General features: G+C 44.7%; 2 protein-coding genes across 5 annotated transcripts in view; both read left to right on the top strand.

The window, feature by feature from the left end:
- MIB2 (MIB E3 ubiquitin protein ligase 2) overlaps window positions 1–8,620 on the top strand; it is a 31,657-nt gene extending 23,037 nt beyond the window's left edge. For all 3 annotated transcript variants that reach the window (XM_048967509.1, XM_048967510.1, XM_048967511.1), the window contains 9 exons: window positions 290–438; window positions 918–1,074; window positions 1,721–1,875; window positions 3,116–3,242; window positions 3,537–3,767; window positions 4,678–4,856; window positions 5,254–5,438; window positions 6,163–6,228; window positions 7,145–8,620. In XM_048967509.1, the coding sequence (XP_048823466.1) occupies window positions 290–438; window positions 918–1,074; window positions 1,721–1,875; window positions 3,116–3,242; window positions 3,537–3,767; window positions 4,678–4,856; window positions 5,254–5,438; window positions 6,163–6,228; window positions 7,145–7,386 (1,491 nt within the window). In that variant the 3' untranslated portion in view covers window positions 7,387–8,620. The remainder of the gene's footprint in view (window positions 1–289; window positions 439–917; window positions 1,075–1,720; window positions 1,876–3,115; window positions 3,243–3,536; window positions 3,768–4,677; window positions 4,857–5,253; window positions 5,439–6,162; window positions 6,229–7,144) is intronic.
- A 115-nt stretch (window positions 8,621–8,735) lies between these two features.
- MMP23B (matrix metallopeptidase 23B) lies at window positions 8,736–22,397 on the top strand. Of its 2 annotated transcripts, none has more exons than XM_048967540.1 (9): window positions 8,736–9,841; window positions 11,722–15,622; window positions 17,513–17,654; window positions 17,853–17,992; window positions 18,846–19,013; window positions 20,011–20,175; window positions 20,526–20,636; window positions 21,393–21,519; window positions 22,214–22,397. In XM_048967540.1, exons 2-9 carry the CDS (start codon window positions 15,550–15,552, stop codon window positions 22,386–22,388), a joined length of 1,101 nt encoding a protein of 366 aa, XP_048823497.1. In that variant the 5' UTR covers window positions 8,736–9,841; window positions 11,722–15,549; the 3' UTR covers window positions 22,389–22,397. The 2 variants fall into 2 exon arrangements, with proteins under 2 accessions (XP_048823497.1, XP_048823493.1); XM_048967536.1 differs by having other exon boundaries at window positions 17,509–17,654.
- Window positions 22,398–22,423: the final 26 nt, after the last annotated feature.

Below are 22,423 nucleotides of genomic sequence, written 5' to 3'. Positions count from 1 at the left end.
TGTCAAGAAGTATTCCGCTTGCAGGCATAGAGGGATTTGGCATCGGTGCCGCAATCAGAGCCCTGGCTTCCAGCTCTGTTTGCTTATTTCTCCCTTCTTGACTAAATGTGCTATCCTTTTCTCCTTTAAGAATAGTTAGGGAGAAAGTCAGCCTTGTAGTTGATTACATAAAGCAGAGCCACCAGGATGCAGATTCTGTTTAGTATTTGAGCACACCACTGTTGTGCAGTGACTGAACTCAAGGCAAGGTCTTTCCTTGCTGTTTGCTATGTCTCTGTCTTTCCTGCAGGTCGACAACAAGAATCAGGGCAGAACTGCACTACAGATTGCCTCCTATCAGGGGCATCTGGATGTTGTGAAGATTTTGCTGCAGGCACATGCCACTGTCAATCTGAGGGATGAAGAAGGGGATACAGCACTGCACTATGCAGCTTTTGGGTAGGAGATCTTTTCTTGCCCTCTTTGATACAAGACTGAAAGGGCTAAAAAAAGGAAACTCATAGATAACATGTGAACCATCTGTGTGCAGTGTGTGAGAGAAGGTAAAGAGGGAGACTTCTTTACATCATTAGAATTTGGCACACGAGCTTCAGGACCACAGACACGCTAATTCAATCCACAGCTCAGTCAATTTCTGTGCTACAAAACTTGTGAGGAATCAAAACATGTGATAAGGAGCTTTCAGTGATGTTTTCTGGGGTGTGAGGAAAAGTTGGTTGGGATTAGTTTGGTTTGCCTGTTGTAAGCCAAGAATTTACTATTGAGAGGGGGAGGTACTAGCTGATTTAAATCAGAGTGATTTAAGAGGAGATGGAGTGTGATTAAGAGGATGCAAATGCCAAGAAGGTTTGGCTTGCAAGAAGGGAGGGTATATGTTTGCACAGCATTGACTGTTTTACTCCTTGCCTTTAAATCAGAAACCAAGCTGATGTTGCCCGTGTGCTTATTGCTAAAGGAGCTGGTGCAGACCTGTTAAACAATGCCAAGTGCACAGCTTTGTATGTTGCTGTCAGTCAAGGCTTCACAGAAGTGGTGCAGGCCCTCTGTGAACTCAACTGTGATGTCAACCTCCCAGTAAGTTTCGGGTCCCTTTTGGTGTTCTTTGTGTGATGATGTTTTTTGTTTTGGGGGGAGAAATTGCTGCTTTTCTCTTCCATCATTTGTTGCTTAGAATTTGAAGGCAGTTCTCTTTATAACACATTACTGTGTGCTGCACTGGGGAAGCATGCTTCTAAATTCACTGCTCAGAAATTCCAGTTTTGGGTCTACATCTTTGTCATTTTAAATCTGCTTAGCTCAGACCAGTAGTACTCTCTGCTGTGCTTGCTTCCAGTGAGAGCTCATCTGCTCCTAACGTGTGATGTTGTCACTGTCCTGTTCCCAGGACTGATGAGGTTGTTAGAACTAACACTGAGGAACTTGAAGGACAGTGGTGGTGAGTTGGATCCAGCCTGTTTTTTAGGGCCTGTTTCTGTGCTCTTAGAACTGGACAGTGCTGGATCAGTCCCTCAAAGCCAGGAATATGAACATTTGTCTGCTGAGCTGCTGATATCAAGCTCTGAGAAACTGAGTTCACAAGAATTCTGAAACTGCTCAGCATGACAGTGCTTTTTGGTCTGGAGTTGATGTGACCTGGAAGACTGCATATGTTCCTGTCTCACAGTTTGCTTAATTGGACACTTCTAGGTAACCTGTATTCTGTTTTGGTATTCTGTTATAGGATTCTCATGGAGACACCCCCCTGCATTATGCTATCACTGCAGATTACAAAGTCATCATTGAGATTCTCACCGAGGTACCCAACATCGATTTCACTGTCCAGAACTGTCAAGGCTTCAATCTGCTCCACTATTCTGCTCTAAAAGGCAACAAGCTGTAAGTGAATGAACAATGGCATGCATTCCTGGGAAAAACACACAGATTGGTTAGGCACTCTGAGATTAGATGGTGATAAAATCTTGCAAATGCTTGAGACAGCTGTGAACCCCAGCTGGGCAGCACCTAATTGAGGTGGAGGAACTGACTGCCTATCAGGGACTTCATGTAGAGAATTCTTTGATCTAGCAGTAATTCTTTGGTGGATGTAAGCAGAGGCTATGTGTGTGTGGTGCCTGTGGTGGGGGGCAGGTGCCAATTTTTGTGTACGCTGCCTGCTTTTGCAAAAGAATGATCACCCAAGAACCTGAGACTTCTCCTTTTCCTCCCTTCTTTACTTTGTAGTTGTTCTGGTAATATGTTAATTCTCTGCAGAAAGGGTTTCTTGGCAAAGAAGGGAAAGGCTGAGATCATCTTACTTGCTGCACCCAATGTGAGATATTTTAATTGATACAGGTGCAGTATTCTGTCCATTAAATTCCAGCTTCCTGCACTCCTCTGTTGTGTTTCTTGAAGCTAACTCTGCATGGAGCCTTATAGATATTAAAGGCACAGAAACAGACTTAATGTTTCAAGAGTCAGACAAGAAATGAGCATTCCTCACTATTATCAGCATTGAAAGAAGATAGCAGCAAGGTGTTTTGTTCTCTGCCCTCTGTGTAATGAGTAAGCTGTATCTCTAAACAGAGAAAAGCAACCCATGTAACTACAGTTTTTGGCAGACCTCAGAAGAACTGGAAGATCTGTGCAGGTATCTGCAGCTTGGTTTTCTGGCAATGGCAAACAGTACAGACAGGCAGTGCCACTTCACTGCAGCAAGCTTCCTGACAGTGCGTGCAGCATCTGAAGGCAGCTGAGAAACCTAATGCTCTGCCTCATTAAAGCTGCTAGCAAAGACCTGTTATAAATAATCATCCAATACCTAAGAAAGACAAAGGCAGAATTTGCCCTGAAAATACGTGCAGGTGTAGCAGCACTGGAAAGGAGTGTGGTTCTCTGTGGTGATTGTGCTGACAAAAATGATCAACATATGTATTGTTTTATTCTTGTAACTGTCTGCAACATAGCAGGAGCGTTCTGCATCGCATCTGCTGGCTCAGTTCTAACAAGCACAGTGCTGCTCGTTTAAATTTAAAGAACATTCATAACTGCTGATCAGAAGAGGCAGGCCTGTTTGTTCTGCATTGTTTTCCTTCTTGATAAAGTACCTTCCACCTCTGGTTTACCTCCAACACTGCAGAGCCATAAAGAAGATTCTAGCAAGAGCTCGACAGTTGGTTGACTCCAAAAAAGAAGATGGCTTCACTGCCCTGCACCTTGCTGCTCTCAATAATCACAAAGAAGTGGCAGAAATTCTCATCAAAGAGGTAAGAAGCAAAACAAAACTGCCAACAAATTTTCTAGCTTTTCCACCCTCAAAATCCCATACTTTCTGCTAAGCAGTGCTGAGTTAATGCTGTGTGTGGTGTGGAGGTGTGTTGGTCATACGGCCAAGGTGCAGGGGCTGATTCACACAGCATTCTCTTGGAGGTGCTTACATTTCTGTCCTGAAGATGGAGTTGAGAGTTGGGGCGTCAGCAAGCACAGCTGCAGCACTCTTCTTCAGTCAAACTCAGCAGCAGCAACAACTCCTCTTGTTTGATGCAATTCTTCTCTTCAAGGGTCGCTGTGATGTCAATGTCAAGAACAGCCGGAACCAAACACCTCTGCACCTCGCTATCATCCAGGGACATGTAGGGCTGGTGCAGCTGCTGGTAAGTGAAGGCAGCGATGTAAATGCTGAAGATGAGGATGGGGACACAGCCATGCACATTGCCTTGGAACGGCAGCAGCTGATGTCAGTCCTGATGGAGAAGCGTGAAGGGGAGATGGGGTCGTCCCTCTTCTCCAAGGTGAGCTGGGAATAGGAGAATGCTTGATTGTGGAATGGACACTAAATGGGTGAAGGAAGGCAGTGAAATAGTGCAGAGTCTGTTCTGTTAAGGAGCATGGAAGCAAACAGTCTTGCTTATAGGAGAATAAATCTGTTGAGAGTATGCTCAGATTTGAAGCATGCAGCTTCCCATAGTCACGCACCAATTTTTCCTGTAACATGTTTTTGCTAGCATAGCGTGCTTCTTTCTTTGACATGGGAAAGGTCATGAATCTGCTCACAGAGCCAAGAGTCTTTGGGTTTAATTCATGCCCCAGAACCACAGAAATTCATTTCTGTCTGATGGCATGGAAAATGAGAGGCTAGCTAACCACAAGCACCCAGTTGCTGCTCTTCATCTGCAGATACGCAAAAGATGAGACATACCAATATATGATGAAAGCTGTGTTGTTGTAAAGCCTGAACTGGACTTAATTACATTGCACCATATTCACGGATATATGAGGAATACTAGGCCGTGTCCTTCATGTCAGCAGAGAATTGTTTTTGACTTCAGATGAGTTTGGATTGTGTGCACACAAGGTGTGTTTAAATAGCTACCACTTCAGGTTCCATATGCCAGCTGCCCATCAGCTGATATGTGCTGTTCTTTCAGTATACACTCTGTAATTCTTGTCCTCTGACTGAAGAAGTGAATACCCCTTACCATGGTTAGTAATGATTAGTGCCAGTTAGGACCAGTTTTATGCCTGCTTGTTCCTGGAACACAAGGTTTGAATCTGCTGTTTATACACTGAAGGATCATCTTGCATTTCGTGAATGCAAAACTGTGCTCTCAGATTGTCAGTGTGATGATTACAGTTTAAAATCTGATACAGCTACGTAACAGAGCTCCTCCTATTAACAGAGTGTTTCTCAATGCATTTTAGCTGCAGGCTTCTGGCTTTCTTGGAAACGTAGAGCTGAATGTTGGAACTGCAATTGCATGTTACTTAGCACAGGAAGGAGCAGATATTAATTATGCAAACCATCGAGGAAAGTCTCCTTTAGACCTTATTACAGACGGAAGGATTGTCCAAATCATCAAAGACTTCTCACAGAAATTCAGGTAAACCATGCCCTCTGGAATAGCTACCATGTCTAGATACACTGCTGTGGTACCACTGCATGAAGCTGCCATTCTAGGAAGGATGAAGCATCCCTAAAACACTGGCATTAGATGTCAATCTGAGCACTTCTCGTTTCACCTGGGTTAGTTGCTGGCACTGTAAATGTTAGTCATGCCTGCCTTCTCCATTTCTTTGTAGAAAGATCAATGCTGATCCCAACAGGAGGCTGAGTTGGTCTTGTTAGTGCAATGAAGATTGACAACTTTGTGCTACCTGAGCATCTGCATCTTTGTCCTCACATGGAATGTTTGCCAGGGATCAATACGATTTTATCAGGTCACTGAAGAAAGGCCTGGAGTATATGGCTCAAATTTGATTATGTGTTTTTGGTTGCAGGGAACAGCAGGTTTCTTCAGACTGCTCAGCCATCACCTGCAGCCTTCGCCGCGTGCATACCACTCCCAATACGATGACCAATCTTAGTGTCTCAAGTGTGGCAGTCCCCACAGAGTGCCTGGTCTGCTCAGAGCTGGCCTTGCTCATCCATTTCTTCCCATGCCAGCACAGTATTGTTTGTGAGGGTAAGTCTGTTCTGCTTTCCTTTCCTGTTCTGCCACATAGCCTCCCTGTCTGGACTCATCAATCAAGGTCTGTCGGGATGCAAAGCTGTCTGTGACCTGGAACAATCCCAGCATGATTGCAGCACTGTCACTGTAGATGGAGTGCCCAAGCTTTCTGTGGTAGGCTCGGAGTGGTCTGAGCAGCTGCTGATAGGCAGCCCAGGCATGAGCTTACAGATGCTGTGTGTAATTCAGAAGGCAGGTCAGATGTTTCAGTGGTAACTGGTGGTGCTTTCTCCATCAAAACCTCCTGAGAAAGATTTCCCCTTCTCTGGCTGTTGTGACCAATTTGTGTTTCAGATGTTTTAATGGCAGCTTGCTCAAACATAACAGCAAGCTTGTTACCTTGTTAAGGTGCCTTCAATCTGACCACAAGGAGTTTGATAAGAGCTGTAGAAGGACTGCAGTCTTCCAAAGAACGAAGAGCTGCATTGCACCCATAGCTCAGCAGTTCTGGCAGCACAGAGCATTGGGAAGTTGTGTTGTGTTTGCTACTGCATAGGAAAGACTGAAGCAGTGATAAGGGTGTAGCTCAAAAAAAGAAGGCAGTGTCCTCATTTCCATTTCTTAACCATCCAGGGAGTTCTCAGGCCATTTAAAAGCTGATGTTCTCAAGTCTATTTTCTCCCTATTGTTCTTGCACCACTGGGCTTAATTGTAATCACTCCTTCTATCATTTTGGTAGAATGTTCCAGAAGAATGAAGAAGTGCATCAAATGTCAAGTGACAATAACCAAAAAACTCAAGCAAGGTATGTTTGTTGTACCTACTGTTCAGTGCAGTGAATTGGGAAAGGTGCTTCACAGCATTTGTTCAGCAGCAATCAGTGGTTCTCGGTGGGGGGAAAAAAACCAAAAACATAAGAAATAGGGATAACTTTTTTTGCAGGAAGAGTGAGGGAGAAAAGGGGATATGGTACCTATAGCATCATTCCAGAGTGGTGAGGAAAGGGACAACTAAATTGAAATGTTGAGCTATCTAATCAAAGAGTAAGGAGCAGAAGATTCAACAGCAGCTATGTTAAGCTGAAACTGGAAGGAGTGTTTCCCAAAGCTGGCAGTTGTTAAGTATCTGGGGTTCTTTCACTTCATCTGGTTAAGAGCCAAGGATCTCTGTAAGGTTCACCGAATTGTGTTGTGTTGACTCTGGGACTCTGCTTTGTGTAGCTGTTGATGTAAGCGATGTCAAATGGTTTCTTGTTTTATACCCTGTGTGTCCTGAAAGACTTAACAAATCCAAAGTGTAATCAAGGAGATTGAAAGAACATAGTAGTGATAGCACAGTGAGGATTCCCAGACTGTATGGCAGAACATCACAACCAGCTTTGAAAGCTTCTACTTAAAGGTAGCACCAACATATTGCAAAGCAGCAAGGCAGGAAGTATCAGACAGCATGGCTTCTTCTTAGAAAAGAAACATGCAGACTGAAAGAGGAAAACAAAACAAAACAAAAAACAGTTGAGCAACAGAACAGAGGAAAGCAGCACTGGCCAGTTCATAAAAAGCATCGTCTCGAGCTTTTTGTTGGCAGAATCTCTGGATAAGGCTCACTGAAGTGACTTTAATCTGAATGAATTTCTGCTCTTTGAGTGACAGTCTGGTTAAGGAGACACTGCATGAGACAGAGCACAATAGCAACTGACTCTTCCTGCTCTCCCTCCCCTGCAGACAGCACCGAGGTGGAGTGCAGCCCAAGCTCTGAGTCCACAGATCAGAGGAAGCTGATGGAGGAGCTGCAGAACCGCTACCGGCAGATGGAGGAGCGCATCACCTGCCCTATTTGCATCGATGACCAAATCAAACTGGTCTTCCAGTGCGGACATGGCTCTTGCCCAGACTGCAGCACAGCTCTTACTGTGTGCCCCATCTGCCGGCAGGCTATCCGGGAGAGGATTCAGATCTTTGTCTAAGGAAACACTTGCTTCCCTTCCCGTTCCCACCTCCTTTACATCCTTTTTGTTTGCATTACAGATGAAAAGCGCTGCTCGGTCTGGCTTCCAGCAAAGCCAGTGTGAAAGAGGGGGGAAACGTGACTCGGGTGAAGGTGGAGGGGAGGGAGCGTCCTCCATTGCAGCATCCTAAGGGTGAGGAGCAGTGCTGGAGGGCAGCCACCTCACCTTGTGCTGCCTGTCCATTGGAAAGACATAAAGTAATGAACGCTGAACTGTCTGAAGGCAGAAGAGGCTTTCTGACCAGAGACTTCCACGTGCAGATGTTTGCAGAGGCCTCCTGCTCCAGTGACTGCATGGTGTCTGCTGCCCTGCAGTGTCAGATTTGCAGCCTTGCGATGCTGTAGAAGGATATTTGTGGTACCTCAGCAGGCACAGCAAATGCTTGCACTTTGTGCAAGGAGATACCAGAGGAGATCAGTCATGGCCATCAGTCCTTGGTGCCTGTCAGTGGTAGGGAGGTGATGTCCTATGACAGCATGCTCTCTGAACTGGTACTTCAAGGCTCAACGAGGTTTGGACTGACAGACAAATCTGGCTGTGATGAGATCCTAGAGACAGAGTGTGTGTGCCTTAGAGATAAAGTAGTGAACACTGATCGGAGAAAACATGTTGTTACAACAAAAACTTCTCTAAGTGACATTCTTCCATATTTTATTTTTTGCACAACTGTGTTCAGAGACTCCTGAGCTTTCTAACCATAACGCCAAAGGCAGGTGTTAAATGCTCCAATCCAAGTGTAAAGTAAATAGAGTAATAATGAAGAAATGAGAAGGATTTCATTTTTCTTTGTTTTGCAGCAGAACTTAATAAAATAAAATTATATTTTCCTGAGCATTAAAATGAATGTACAAACAGTAGCTGAAATATGGATCTGGCTGTACTGTGTTTTCCAACTGTGTGACTGAAGAAATATTATCTGGTGAATCTGTCCTGTAAAGTAACTTGGCAGAAGTGGCATCCTGTAGGGCTAGTGTGCCGTGTGTGTATGTATACATATGTCTGTGTGTGTGGTGTATATCCTTGATGACACAATTATACACAAGTGATGCTGTTTGTTATACCTTGCAAGCACTATTTAAGAAAAAAAACCAACACCAATACTGTGTTCCTCTGCTATCTTTTTTCACTCATAAAGAGATGGCAAATATTGGAACGAATGAAATCTTTGTGCAATATATGGTAGCTACAGACATGTCTGTTACTTCATCATGATTTCTTGGTGCTGTGAGAAAGCTTTGTCTCATTGTCTCTGGTTCATATGCTCTTTCTCCAAATACTCATTTATAAGGTGTTGTCATTCATGGTGTTTCTGACATAGAGCTACAAAAAATGGGTCAGATTTAGCCCTAAGTTGGGCAGTGTTTAACACCCAAATAAGCTGGAGCTGAATTTCACAATCAGCTTTGGTGAAGTTTTGGTAAAGATCAGAGTTACAGCTGCTCACTGACTTCCTGCCTGGAAGTTGGTGTTGGAGTAACTTCCTCACGATTAAACAGGACCTGAAGTCTTTGCTGTGCTGTGATGGGGTATCAAGGGAAGAGGAGGGTACCAAGGCTGTTTGCTGCAAGTATGAGACTGAACCATCACTGTAACATAAGAGCTTTGCCACTGTTTGCTACAGATGAATAATTTTCCAGAATGTGTATTGCACACCACGTGCCAAGTATTTTCTGAAATACAGTTCTTTTATAAGCCTCTACTCCACGTCCAAATGTGATTTAATGAAGGTGAAACCAACTGATGCTTTATCGTGTATGTTAAATGCATGTGTGTGTTCTGGCACTTCAGGAGGAGGGCACAGAGGTGGACACTGTTCAATGCTTGTTGTGTTATTCTCATCTATTACACTTCAGCTTATTCAGGAAAAAGCAGCAGGGAGTACTCCCTTGGGTTTTGTTTTTTTTTTTGTTTTGTTACTTCTTTGGAAAGCTGATGGAGTGTTTATTCCCCTTAAAAGAAAACTGTCTTAGAATGGTTCCCCTGTTTGACCACCCTCAGGATAACAAAGCTTTTCCTAATGTGCAGTTTGAGCCTCCTCTGGCACAGCTCTGTAGGAAGACTGCAGATTGCTCCTGAGTTGCACAGCTGTTGCAGTAAATTGAGTTGCTTTCTGAGTCTCTGTATTGCTAAATAAGAGTTTTGCAAAGCACGCTATGCCTGCTGAAAGAATACAGAAATTGTTTGTAAACATAACTTTGAGGTTAGGATTATATTCTTTTACTTTCCTGTTTTTGCTGTGATTGCTTTTGGTGCCCAAGGAACAGAAGTTGAGCTGTTAAGCAACATTTTGACCCTTCCCTCCTTCTCACTAGGAAGATGAAATTGCTGCACCCCAACAGAAAAAGCAAGATAGGCAGCAGATTTGCAGCAGCAAGAGAGAAGCAGAAGGCAAACAGGTGCCTCCACGTGCCAGGTATGTGTTCTGTAATGGCAGGTTCAGCCTGTGGGAGGCTGAGGGTCTGGAGGGCAGGAGGGGATGCTGCTGTTTTGTCTTTCCTTGTAAGCCTGGCTGTGTGTAGGGCCAGGATCAAAGTGATGTGTGGCCAGCTGAGTGCCAAGCTGGGAGAAATGGTTACTGGATTTATTGCTAACTTGTGTAATCTGTACCGTAATCCTGGTCTGCAGAATAGTTCTGCTTCAGTACAGGCTTAAATCTGAGGCATGAGAAGAGAGATGTGTAGCAGGCACGAAAGGAGCCAAGAATCTAGGCTGAAACGATGACAAGAGGGAAAGGGGCAAGATGTGAGAAGGCATTGCTGCCTTTTAGCCTCTTGCTACCAGTTGGTGTTGTTACTGGATGCAGGACAGCAGTGGGTTGGGAAGAGGTGCAGAGATGGCACAACAGCAGGTAAATGCTCCTTTAAAAAGTAAAAGGCAAACAGAGCTATTAGCTATTCAGCACGGATGGCGAATAATTGTGTGGGATGTTTCTTATTAATTGGTCTCTCACAAATAAGACTGAAAGGTCTTTGGGAAATCAGATGTGGAGCTCCATGTTTCCCGTGGGCCTTGTGCCACCTCCCAAAATGCAGCTCTGTACCTCGCAGCAGGGCTGGTTTAGAAAGGGAAAGATTTTGCTTCTTTCTGGGATAAAACTTTGAACACGGGGCAGCAGCTGAGACAGGTTTATGCTAAAACTAATGGGCTTTATGTAATCCTCCTAACTGAAATGTCAGCTCACATTTCTCAACTGACCTACAAAAGCAGGAGATGGTTTTTCTTTCCATTAAATGGGCTCTTCTGGTTGCAATTTTTCTGCAGTATTTATGGTTGATGTGAATGCTTCTCATGACACTGAAACTGGTAACAGTATTCCTAGGATTACTTGAATCCATTGCAGCATTTGCTGACCAGTTCTGAGAGCTCTGGCTGTGAGCATTACCAAATTTACAAAACGTTCTCTCACTTTGGGCAGTAGGGGAAAACTGCATGTTAAAATCCAGTATTTTTGACTGTCTCAGAGCAAGGCATAATGAACTGATGCCCAAGGTTTTCCATTGCAGTGCTGCAGCAGACTGTGCTCAGTGTCTTTTTGCTTTGACTCGGACTCCTGGGGTGGATGCTTTATAGAAAATGTCTACTGCCTTATGCAGCCTTGGCCATCATTTTCAAATGGACACAGTTTATTTCTTTGCTCTGGTCAGCCTCTAAATGAAGATGCTCTTTCTTGGTCAGTCTCCTATTATAGAGGAATTTATTTGCTTCCTTTACAATACAAAGGAGTTGATGTGCTTCTCTGCCTGTTTATTCCGTTTTAGCAAAGCCTCAGGAAACACTTTGTACCAAATTTAACCACTTTTACTTTGTTAGTTTTTTATGCATGCTGCCACTTAATTTTTTCCTGGCAGGTAGTGTGCTAATCCAGCTGGGAGACTGGTATTTGAGTTGGCAGCTGGTCTCATGAGCAGGCTTTTCATGCAGTTGGATTTTCATGGAAAATTGATTCTGTAAACCTGCCATTATTCTGGGCAAAGTAAGGACACGAGCTTGCGGGGAGCAGAAGCCCTTTACCCATTCTTAGGCCTTCTATAATCTGGAGGTTCTGCCCCATTTATCATCACTGCCGTGATCCAACCAAGCAGAGCTGTATTTGCAGCATTTCCTTAGGCATGGGTTTAGTGTGTTCTGAGTGAATACAAACAGCCACTGGGGACAGCTTCCATCTGAGCAGACAGAAGATTTATTCAGTGCAACTGGGTGACTTGGCTAAAACTGGAGCGAACTCTTAGTGCAGCCAGTGCTGGGGGACGCTTCCCATTTCATAAGTATTTTAATATCACCTTTTTTTTGCAGTTAAAGGAAGATAGATGTATCCTTGCCATCCCTGAAATGAACTGCCCCTGGGTTATCCTGTCAACAACGAGGTTTGCAATTGCTGCAGAAAGGAGCTCTGTTGTCCCTCAGAGGCTCCTTGCTGTGGCTGCGGTGGGCGTTAGGATGCCATGGAGGTGCTCTGCACTGCGTAAGGAATTCCACACCCAGGGAGCTTCACAGAATGGAAAACTCACGGCATGGTCAGAAGGTTCCTTCTCTGGAAACGTCGTTAATATCTGCAGCACAATGTGAAGCACTGCATCTGAGCCTGGAAGACTGGGTTCTCAGGCCTGTCTAGATAAGGAAAATTCCTTGCAGTAGAGCAAGGTTCTCTTTTTGGTCTTCAGTGTTCGTTAGCCTTCCCTTTGCAAAGTCTTCCTTTACCCATGAAATAACACTGCTTTATTTCTTTTTTTCTGGTACAGATGCTCTTTCCTCCTCTTAATGTCAAAACCAAACTCGGCTCTGTGGATTTGTAGCCGTTTGGTTTTCTCAAGGCTGTTTGTTTTTAATTTACTTTTCCAATATGCTTTTCAGTCTGTGAGCATCATTTTCACCCCCGTCCAGGTCTTCATAGTATGTCTAGAGCTTTTTCCTCTGTTCCCTTCCCTGTACTGCTTTGGTATCGCAGTGCAGAAGTATCTCTTTCAGACAGTTTCTAAAGCACATCCTTTGGAAGCATGGCCAAAACTCCACATTTTACAGACAGCATGAGACTGTGGGAGTGGAGAGAGCTTGTCTAAAGTCAAGAAAATAATCCATCACTCCTTTGATTTTCTTCCCACTAGTCTGTTCTGTTCCCATGTTTTGAGGAAGATGGGTTCATCCACAAATGGATTACAACTGATGAACATAGCCTAGCAAAGGGCAACAAGAGAAATACCCCAGAACCCAGGGAAGTGATTCTTATTCCTTTATGGACATATGCTATTATCTGTACATCAAGAAAAAATTCTCCTTCATTTCCTTCTTGAAGTCCTAATCACTGCCTGGCCAGGCGTGGGATGCTGAGCTCCTAGCTGGGGTCAGGACCACATCTCTTTGGTAACACGGGGTCAGGCCAGCAGAGGCAATTCTGTGAGCTGCAGCTTCAGATTGACACTTGAGCAAAGTATTCCATCTCCTTTGCCAGCTGGAGCAAGCCCTTGTTTTCAGCTCTTTTGCTATTCAGCAGACCATGGATTTTTCTAGGAATATCAGCTGATTGCAAGGGGCTGCACGACAGGAACAGGGTGAATATCTGGGGACTAGAAGGGCTTTCTCATTCTCCTCCTCCCTGGGGAGCGTTGCTTCCTGGTGCAGCCATCACAGCTCTTTCTAGCGTGTGACCTACTGAAAAAGTACAGCTTCTAACTGCCATTCCCACAGGAACCACGCAGGAATTTCTTTTTCCGAGTTGTGAGATGAAGGGATAAATATTTAAGTTCTTTTTAAAATAAGAGCTATACGAGGATTTGCTAATTCTTTTCACATGGGCCACCAAGGAGCCAATATGTGGTAAATCACATTCAGCTGTGTGCATTCCCCCTCCCCTGCCTGTGGCCTGGGTTTGGACCCGTGCCCTGGAGATGAAACACTGCAGCTCTCAGTCCAAGTCACCAGACATGATAAGGTCCTTCTTTCTGTCTTCCCCACCCCTGTGTAGGAGCTCTCTGTTTAGGATGGGGGAAGCTGGTGGGAGCAGTTTGTTCCAATGCTGAATAATATGCACTATCGCAGGAATTAAGATTGAAAAGAGCAAACTGAGACTGCGGTGCCTTAACAAGGGCTGTGTGGTGTGTTGTGCAAATGATCTGCTCCTTTATGTTCCCCAGGGTCTCCAGCTGACTGCTGTGGGTTTCGTGCAACATTTGTTCCCTTCTGACAGCCATTTAGAAATAACTTTTTAGTGTGACGTTCATTGCGTGCAGAGATCTCAAGATAAGTCATCACCGACTGCATAGAAAATCCCAGCTCTAAAAATGATATCCAGGTCCTTCTCACTGCTTCTGACAGCATGAAGATCAACCAAAGCCAGTTCTGCCCCTTGCCTTCCTCTCTTGTTCCCCATTACACCATATGGATTTCCTCAAACTGTAATGTGTTCCACTGCATTTAGACACTGTGCAGAAAATAAAGCCAGGAATGTTTTTTCTGACCAAATATAGTCAGGCTGACAGTTCTTGCCTGTAGTCCAAACCAAATATCCACACTTGAGGACCTGGGACTAGCAAAATTCAGGAGAACTCTGAAGTCACAGCAGTGCTTTTCTGCTCTTGGACAAAAGCAGTCGTTTCGGGGGTCAGGCAGCCTGATAAATCGCAGAGTATTTTCAGCTATTGGAAGAGCCAAAGGTAAAGCTGCAGTTTGGACTGCCCTTTGTGTGGAGCAGCAGTGGCTCCTGGGGAGCATCTGAAAGAGGCTTCAGAAACGGGAGTCAAGAATGCACATCTATTCCAGTTCTAGCTCCTAACTTCTGGGGGAGATCCGAACTGAGGCGTCTGCCTTGAAAAAATTCTGCTTCCTTTACAGTGAGACAAAGGAAATTCTTCGGTCCCTCAGGGTACTTGGTTGTGTGAGTTCTCAGTCTGGGTTTTAATCCCCAGGTGTGCCAGTCGTGCTCAGAAGCAGTAAGGCACTGACTGGGTGCTTGAGAGACCTGGCTTCACATTCCAGCTCTGCAAGATTCAGTGCTTGAACTCAGGGAAGTCATCTTTCCTACACTGTGCTATGGTCTTAACCCATAAGATGCAGATAATAGCAGTATATAATAATAGCAGCATAATAATAATCTGCCCCCACTTCAAGGCAGATGTGAGGCAAAATGCTTGGACACTGGTGAGAGGAGAGGGCATATGGAACAGAACATAAGGTGAGATCACTTTCAATCAGCACTGACTCTTGCTAACCTTATGGAAGGCAGAGGCACTCACTGCGTGCTTCTGCAAGGGTCTGTCTGGGGTGCTGTAGCTGGGGTCCCCCAGATCAGCGTGATTCTGAAGCATGTGTCTGTCTCAGCATCATAACCCCTCGTTAGGTAGCTCCCAGGTACATAAGGAATTTGCAGGAGTCAACTGCCAAGTTCCATGGATGGGGGAGTTGATGGCTGCTTTTATCTGAGTTTGTAAACTCCCTGACCAAAATTTCCTGACTGCAGAAAGCATGCCTGCTCTTGCACAGCATCTCATTTTTCATTCTGCTGCTGAGGACAGCCTCTGACAAATGACAGCTCCTCTACCACGAAGCATCCCTGATCAGGCATTCCACGGGCGTGATGCTGGCTTCTGGATTCCTTTCTCTGTCCCCCTCCCCCAATTTTTTCATTACATAAAGCTGACAACTGCAGATTTGTCCTCTGTTGATTATACAGTCAGTTAAAGAGGAGAGTTCATGGCCATCCCAGCTTGTTTCACTTTGCTGCTTTTCCTCTGCCAGCCCAACTTTCAGCTGCAGTAATCTGATACGGTTTGGCAGAGGCCGAGAGAATCTTTGGCACATTGGAAAGGAGCTTAATGTAAAGTCTGCTTTCTTTTTTTTTTTCTTCCCCTTTTTTTTTTTTTTTTGAGAGCGAGAGCTTTTTGAAACCAGTGATTCTGCACAGCTTTGGCAGTGATTGCAGGACTCCTCAGAAATGCTCCAGATGCATCTGTGAGCAAAAGGATTACCAATGCATTCTGCGAAGGGAATGTCTGAGTATCTGTCTCATCTCTAGAAAGTGTTAAAGAACAACATGGATCAAATAGAACAACTTGCTGCTGACAGAAAGAAGAGCTTTCTCTCAGAGGACAATAAAAAGAGCAATGGCTATAGAACCGTTGTGGGATTCCTATGCATATTCCCCGTGGTGGCTTTGCTGGCTATTGCAGGAGATCCAGCTGGAGCTGCAGTTCAGGAAAGTCAGGTAGGGAAAGGATCTGATTCTCAGGACAGCTTGGGAGGGGAGTGGGGACATCAAATGTGTGTGCATGTGTTCTTTTTACAAGAGTGGTAAATTCAGGAAGCAATCTAATCAATATGTAAGTAACTGTCAAGGCAACCAGATACGTTTGTGTATGTTTGAGTCCATTTTTGCAAGGGATCCTAAGGGTTACTGATTCATCTAAGTAAAATTGGATGTGCACACAGCTTGCAGACAGCCAAGCTGTAGCTCCATCAGAGCCACAGCTATCCTGAGTACCTCTGCTTTCCCAGCTTGCTGTGATGTGGCATGCATAGATTCTGCTTTCTGTGGCAGCTGAGATTCCTAGGAACTCCATATGCTGGGCTTGTGTAAGATCTAGACTGGGAGTTAATGCTGGACTTACAGAAACTGTTAGATGGCTGTGACTTTCGTTAAGATACACTGGGACAGACTGGAATTCAGGTGGAACTGGGATGCTTGGAAGCTGATCTTAATTTTCACTTTATCTTCACTTTAGCTTTCAATTTTATAAAAAGAAAAAATATTCTTTTAAATGCTTTCACCCCTTCCTGCTGTTTGTGTTTACGGTGATCCTGGCAAGCAGCATCCCTCGCTTGTATCACATATTCAGGGCTCTGTAAGTTGGTGCTAAGTCACAAAGTTACATTTCTCTTTAGTTTTGGAGGGGAACTGCATCAGAGAGAGAGAGAGAATTACATTTATTACAGTCAATGAAGTAAACTAATGGAGACATGACTGCACATGGTGAGTAGTTCAGAAGAGGGTTGCTGACTGTATCTGCCTGTGTGTGTCGGTGCTGTTGCAACTGTACAGCTCAGACGTGAGCAGAGGAGACTGGTTTCCTGTTGGAGTCTCCTGTTGGGATGCAGTCCCTCAGCCCTCTACCAGTCAGGACTGCAGTCATGGAGCACTTTGAGCAGCATCTGGCAGCTGTTGCTTCTTCTCCTTGCCATTGGTTTGCTGGGATGCTATTTTGCCTCTGAAAGCTTCAGCTGTTCCATCTGTGAAATGAAGACAACTTGCCTTCTGTAGAATATGCTGTGAGGCTGAGCTAACTCAGACTGGTGTTGCTTTTGTAACACTGCCACTGTACATCCTGCTTCGTGCTTGCCACGGTGCCTCTGGAGCAAAGATGAGCCAGAGATGGTCAGTGTTTTATTGCTGAAAGGGGGAAGCAGAATAGGTAAACTTCCAGAGGACCTTATTGGGTCCCATTCTTTTACCTCTGCTACTCAGGACTAACAGACTGGTATAGTTTGAGTCAGGCGTGTCACCAAATGTGATGGCTTTAAACACACTCCAGGGTTTCCAGAGCTCCAGTTTACTTTGAAGGCATTTCAGATTCACAGTCCAGCTCCATAAAGTGCTCTCAGCACAAAGAGTTGCCTGTTTGACGCATTGATTCAGTATTTCATTTCTTCTGTGGTTAAGCTGGAGAGCAATAGCAAAGTGAAAAGGAAATGAGAGCTTTTCAGGAAGAGCTGCAGCTCTCGCTGTGGCCAGAAGCTGCCGAGGTCTCATTTCTGCTCTGCCTGCACTGCGCTCCAGGAGGAGAAGAGTGGCAGCAGTGCCCCATGCTGGAGTTATGCAACAGCTCCAGGGAACCCACAGGCTGATCTCTGATCCAGCACTCAGCAATGCCCCAGGAGCTGCTCACAGTACTGCCCTGCTTTTGCTCCGTCTTGATTTTGTTCAGCATGCTCAGAGCAGGCATGCTTTGTAAAGTCTTCTGTCCTCGACGTCTCTGAGGGAGTCCTGGTTGTGCTCCCCTGTCCCCAAATGCCCAATATCGGTTGGTTTGACTGCTACATTCTTCAGTCCTGCAGTCTCCCCCACCTTTTTCAACCTCTTCTTTTTCTTTTAAGGAAGATACCACATCACCTGGCCTCCGTGAAGTGAGTGCCTCTGCTTTGCACAGCCCAGCCTTTCCACCTCGGCCTCCAGCACGGAGAAAGCGATACACGATCACACCTGGACACTTGAAATGGGACCACTTCAACCTGACCTACAAGTATGGACTTGCATTGACTTTTGTTTTGTTTTGTTGAGGGCATGGATATGAATCATGATATTGCCAATCCTTTTGTCAGTGACTGGGTAGCTCCTAAAACCATTTTACAGCGGGTGATAGACTAATAAAGCCTAGAGAGCATCAAATGATGTTGGGGCAGGGACAGCATTTCCCTGATGTTATTGTGTGTTATTACAGAATCCTGTCCTTCCCAAGAAACCTCATAAATGCCAGGGACACACGCAGGGGACTGGCAGCTGCGTTCCGAATGTGGAGTGAAGTTTCACCATTCAGCTTCAGAGAAGTGCCACGCCACGTACCCAGTGATCTGAAAATAGGTGAGGCTGCACGGCCTGCTGCACTGCAGGACTGCTGTGTGTGCTAGCTGGCTCCCTTCTGCTGGGTGGCTCAAGTACTGTCTTTTCTCCTCCTCTTCCTTTTGCCCTCCCCCATGACTGTACAGTAGTTACCTCCTGACTTTCTCAAGCCTAGAAATATGTTAGTGCTGAGGTCTTATCTGCTCAGTCTCAAACCCAGATGTAAATTCTTCCTGGGATTTATGGCCTGTGTGCAATAATTATTTCTTGTGCAGATGGCCACAATATTGAAATAACGAGCAGACTTTCCATTGTTTCGCAATTTGCTCTTCAGTCTGCTACTTTCAAGCACATGATGTGCCGTCAGGGGCTTCTCCTGCGGCCACTTGTGAGCTCCAGGTGGCCCCATTCCAGTGGCCGCAGTGTGAAGCTGTTGTGATGCTAGCAGAAGGACAGCAAGCAGCTGCAATTCTGTTGCTCTCCGTTCATTTGTGTTTAAAATTGAGTGATTGCATTCTGGGGTTATCATCTCACTGTCCGATGATTATGCTCTGAGGTTATCATCTCAGGGTCCAACTGCACTCAAAAAACACCCCAAAGTTTCCTTGTGATGTTGCAAGAAGTGCTCAGTGTTCCTTTCTGCAAAGTAGATCCGTTTGTGTGCATTGAAGACAGCTCCAAATCTGAGGTCTTTGCAGAGTTGGCTCCAGTTTGCATCACAACCCTTGTTCCATACAATTGCTTTGCACTGATTTTTCCTGTTGTGTGTGTAACTTGGAAAACATTTGGGATACAGCAAGAGATGTGTTAGTAAACCACAAGTTTACAGATGTCTGTCCTGCTAGATAGACTAAATCTGCTTTTCTTTTTGCAGGCTTCTACTCCATCAATCACACAGACTGTCTGGAGTCTCTCATTCACCACTGCTTTGATGGAACAACAGGGGAACTTGCCCATGCCTTCTTCCCACCCAATGGGGAAATCCACTTTGATGACCATGAGTACTGGATATTAGGAAATACTCGGTTCAGCTGGAAGAAAGGTAAGACACGTCTCAGAGGGAACAGTAACAACGCCAGCAGCCTTTACATCTTAGTCCCACGCGCCAGTTCTACCACAGATTCTTTCTTCATGGCAGCGTAACTCCATTCATTTACATGGAGATAGTTATGCAGTTGATTTGCATTCAGTTCAGCCACCTCTGTAAAGCAGCAACAGCACTTCTGCCTTCAAAAGGCAGGCGAGTGTGAAGCTGACTATTAATGCTTGTTAATAATGACTGCTTCTCTTCCCAAAGCTGAACTAGCTCAGCTATTGGCTTAAAGAAATTTGGAAACGAAGTAGAACAAAAGTACTGTTCTTCCAAGTCACGTCAGTGAGGTTCAGCAGGAGTCTGCAAGAGCCAAAAAAAATCCACCAAGGATTCCTATTTAATGTACTGATAAATTAACACGTATGCAAGCCACCCCCTCCAGATGCTTTCTTCCCATACGCAGTTGGATTTAACACAGGAATTGCGCACTATTCCTATGGCCTATAGTTGTGCAAGATATCAGGGTAGGTGTCAGTAACAGCTCCTCTTGTGAGTCATCCTTCAGTTAAAACCCAGCTCTGCTGGAAGCAGGCTTCAGGGCGCTGCTGACAAATGTCAGTTCAACCCTGTAAGCAAAAGTCAATCAGAGGCTTTTTCAGACTGGAGCATTCTAGCTAGCAATCTCACTCCCTGTCGTTTCCAGTCCCAGCTCAGGGCTGTGGGAACAAAGCAGCAGCAAGCTGCCCAGAGCGGGCATATTGCTCCATATTTCAATCACTGGTTCTTTTGGAGCAGTCTTCTGAGTCTGGCAAGAGCTGCTGTTTGGAATTAGAAGCACGGATAAATAATTTCTTGACCGTTTACACCCAAATAGCTACATGGAAGTTAAAACTGGCAACCTTTGATAAGACCACACCTTCCAAGTGCTGAAATTCTTCTTCTGGCTTTACACTGGGATTAGAAAATGTATTTCACTGCAGTTAGCTTTTTTCCATTTTTCTTCCAGGTGTTTGGCTTACAGATCTGGTGCACGTAGCAGCTCATGAAATAGGGCATGCCTTAGGACTCATGCACTCCCAAAACCCAAATGCTCTCATGCACATCAATGCTACTTTGACTGGGAAAAAGACCATCTCTCAAGATGAAGTCTGGGGAATTCACAGACTTTACGGTAAGGAAATGAGGGCTGTGCTCTGGGCTCCTCTTGCTAAGGAACATTTGCCTGAAGTGCCAGTCAAATCCCATGGAGCTCTTTGTTAGGTAGTCAGCATTTGCTGAGATGAGAGCTTGATGCCCGTGAGCCACACTCAGGAGGAATCTTATTCCTTTCTATGCAGGATATAAAGGTGCTCCTGCATGGAAGTAGCACAGTATGTAGCTCCCTGTTCTTCTAGTAATGGCATCCTATTAGACTTCCAGTCCTAGGTTCCTTCTCGTCTCTGCACTACCATTTATGTTGAACAATCTGAACTGGGTGAAATGTCAGTTTGTTTCTCAGAGGATTGTCTCCTTCTGTTTCAGGATGCAAGGACAGACTGTTTATGTGCCCCCTGTGGGCCCGAAAAGGTTTCTGTGAGAAACGTGAGAAGCTGATGAAAAAGCACTGTCCGTTCACCTGTGACTTCTGCTACGGTACCCAACTTTTCTTCTGGGATGGTGGTGGGTCTTGCAGGAGGGAGGAGGTAAAGCTAAGCAGCCTTTGCTGCAGGGATAGGCAGGATCTCAACTCTACACTAGAGGCCAGAGGCTGCAAGTGACTGGCTGCATCCAGTTCTAAGGAGAAGTGTAGCACAGATATCCTCCTGTACATCTCAGCCTGCCATGTACATGCCAAAGGCCGTACATCTCAGCCAAATCAAAGGCCTGGCAGTACAGTAGCTGATGCAGTGATGGGACAAGAACTAGCCAAATGAAATCTAAGGCACAGCTGGACTCGAGCTGCTCCAAGAAAAGGAGGGATACAGCATGTTAAACACCTTACCTAGCCTCAGTTTTATGAATTCAGGTAAGGGACTGATGCATTATCACCTCAGATTACTGCAGCTGTGGAATTAAGCCTCAGATAAATGCCTGCTGTCCTGATGCACCATGTAACTAGTACTTCCCTCTCCAGAACAGAGGTATTTTTACAAAAATTTGCAGCTACAAGTACATGCATTGCAGGAGAATGTTCATAAACTGAACTAACTGTTCCTCCATGCACTTGTGTTCATATGCAAATAGAACAGTGTTAAATGTGCATCCCAGAGCTGTTCAATGAGAGTCATTTTTTAACAAATAACCTTAAGATTACTTAGATTATAACATAATTCTGTGGAAGTGTTTTGGGCTGACTCAAGCTTGATAATGAGTTATGTTAACTATTGCACTTTCTTTTCGGGTGGACAGAATTCCCATTTCCAACAGTTCCTCCCACTCTGCCACCTCCAAGGACAAAAACCAAGACTGTTTCTGAAGGCAGGAATGTCACCTTCCGCTGTGGACAGAAGATCATCCATAAAAAAGGCAAAGTTTAGTAAGTGCTCTGTCATTTATTCCAGTCTTTTAGAATACTCTGCAGCATAAATACCCCAAAGGAGAAAGAATAAGGAAGTATGGCAAAACAAAGTACATGAGAGTGCAGTTCAGCTTTTGGAACATGTGGCTGTCTTTGATTTGGCACTCGAGTAGAAGGAGGGGTGGCAGACTAACTGTGGGAAGGGAATGTGCAAATACTGTTTATAACACTGTGAAGCATTTATTTCAGAAGCAGATCTATTAGATGTAAGCTCAGCAGAAGAAAGATAAAATCCAATACACATATATAGCATAAGGATAATTCTTACCTCTGTCAAAGTCCCTGGGCTGTATTCTGCAAAAAAACTACTGTCTTTACTAAGAATTAACTATGAATTGAATGGATAAAGTTATGAGCATGTTACTTCTGGATGCATCTAAACTTGAGAGAAATATGTCCAAGTCCAGGGGTTAGTTTAGACTCAGGAACCAAATTCTTACTTGTTTTCAGCAAGATTCAGGGTAGTACACCATGTTATTACTGCCACCATCCAGGTGAAATCAATGACAGTGAGGTTAAATCTTACTGTGCAAGTCCGTCCGTGCTGCAGTGCCTGCCTCCAGCACAGCTTAACAGCAGAGAGAAGGACAATGCACATGCTGCATGTACTGAGTATTTTATAGTTTAATTTCTATTATTTTTCTTACGACAGCTGGTATAAAGATAAGGAGCTTCTGGAATACTCATATCCAGGTTACTTATCCTTAAATGAGGATCACATGAGCATCATTGCAAATGCAATTAATGAAGGAACTTACACTTGTATAGTAAAGAAAAAAGAAAGAATCTTGACCACTTATTCCTGGAGGATCAGACTGAGACATTAACAAGGGCTCTGGCATGAGAACTTCTCTATTTCAAA

Source organism: Lagopus muta, chromosome 21, assembly GCF_023343835.1.
Source record: "Lagopus muta isolate bLagMut1 chromosome 21, bLagMut1 primary, whole genome shotgun sequence".
NCBI lineage: Eukaryota > Metazoa > Chordata > Aves > Galliformes > Phasianidae > Lagopus > Lagopus muta.
This window is presented reverse-complemented; position numbering and strand designations above follow the sequence as displayed.

What these genes read in the sequence shown, in the direction of transcription:
- MMP23B (XM_048967536.1), top strand. Translation starts at nt 15,452, where the DNA reads ATGGATCAAATAGAACAACTTGCTGCTGACAGAAAGAAGAGCTTTCTC. An exon ending in CACTTCAACCTGACCTACAA is followed by an intron (nt 17,655 to 17,852) that starts GTATGGACTTGC and finishes GTGTTATTACAG; the next exon opens with AATCCTGTCCTTCCCAAGAA. An exon ending in ACCCAGTGATCTGAAAATAG is followed by an intron (nt 17,993 to 18,845) that starts GTGAGGCTGCAC and finishes TTCTTTTTGCAG; the next exon opens with GCTTCTACTCCATCAATCAC.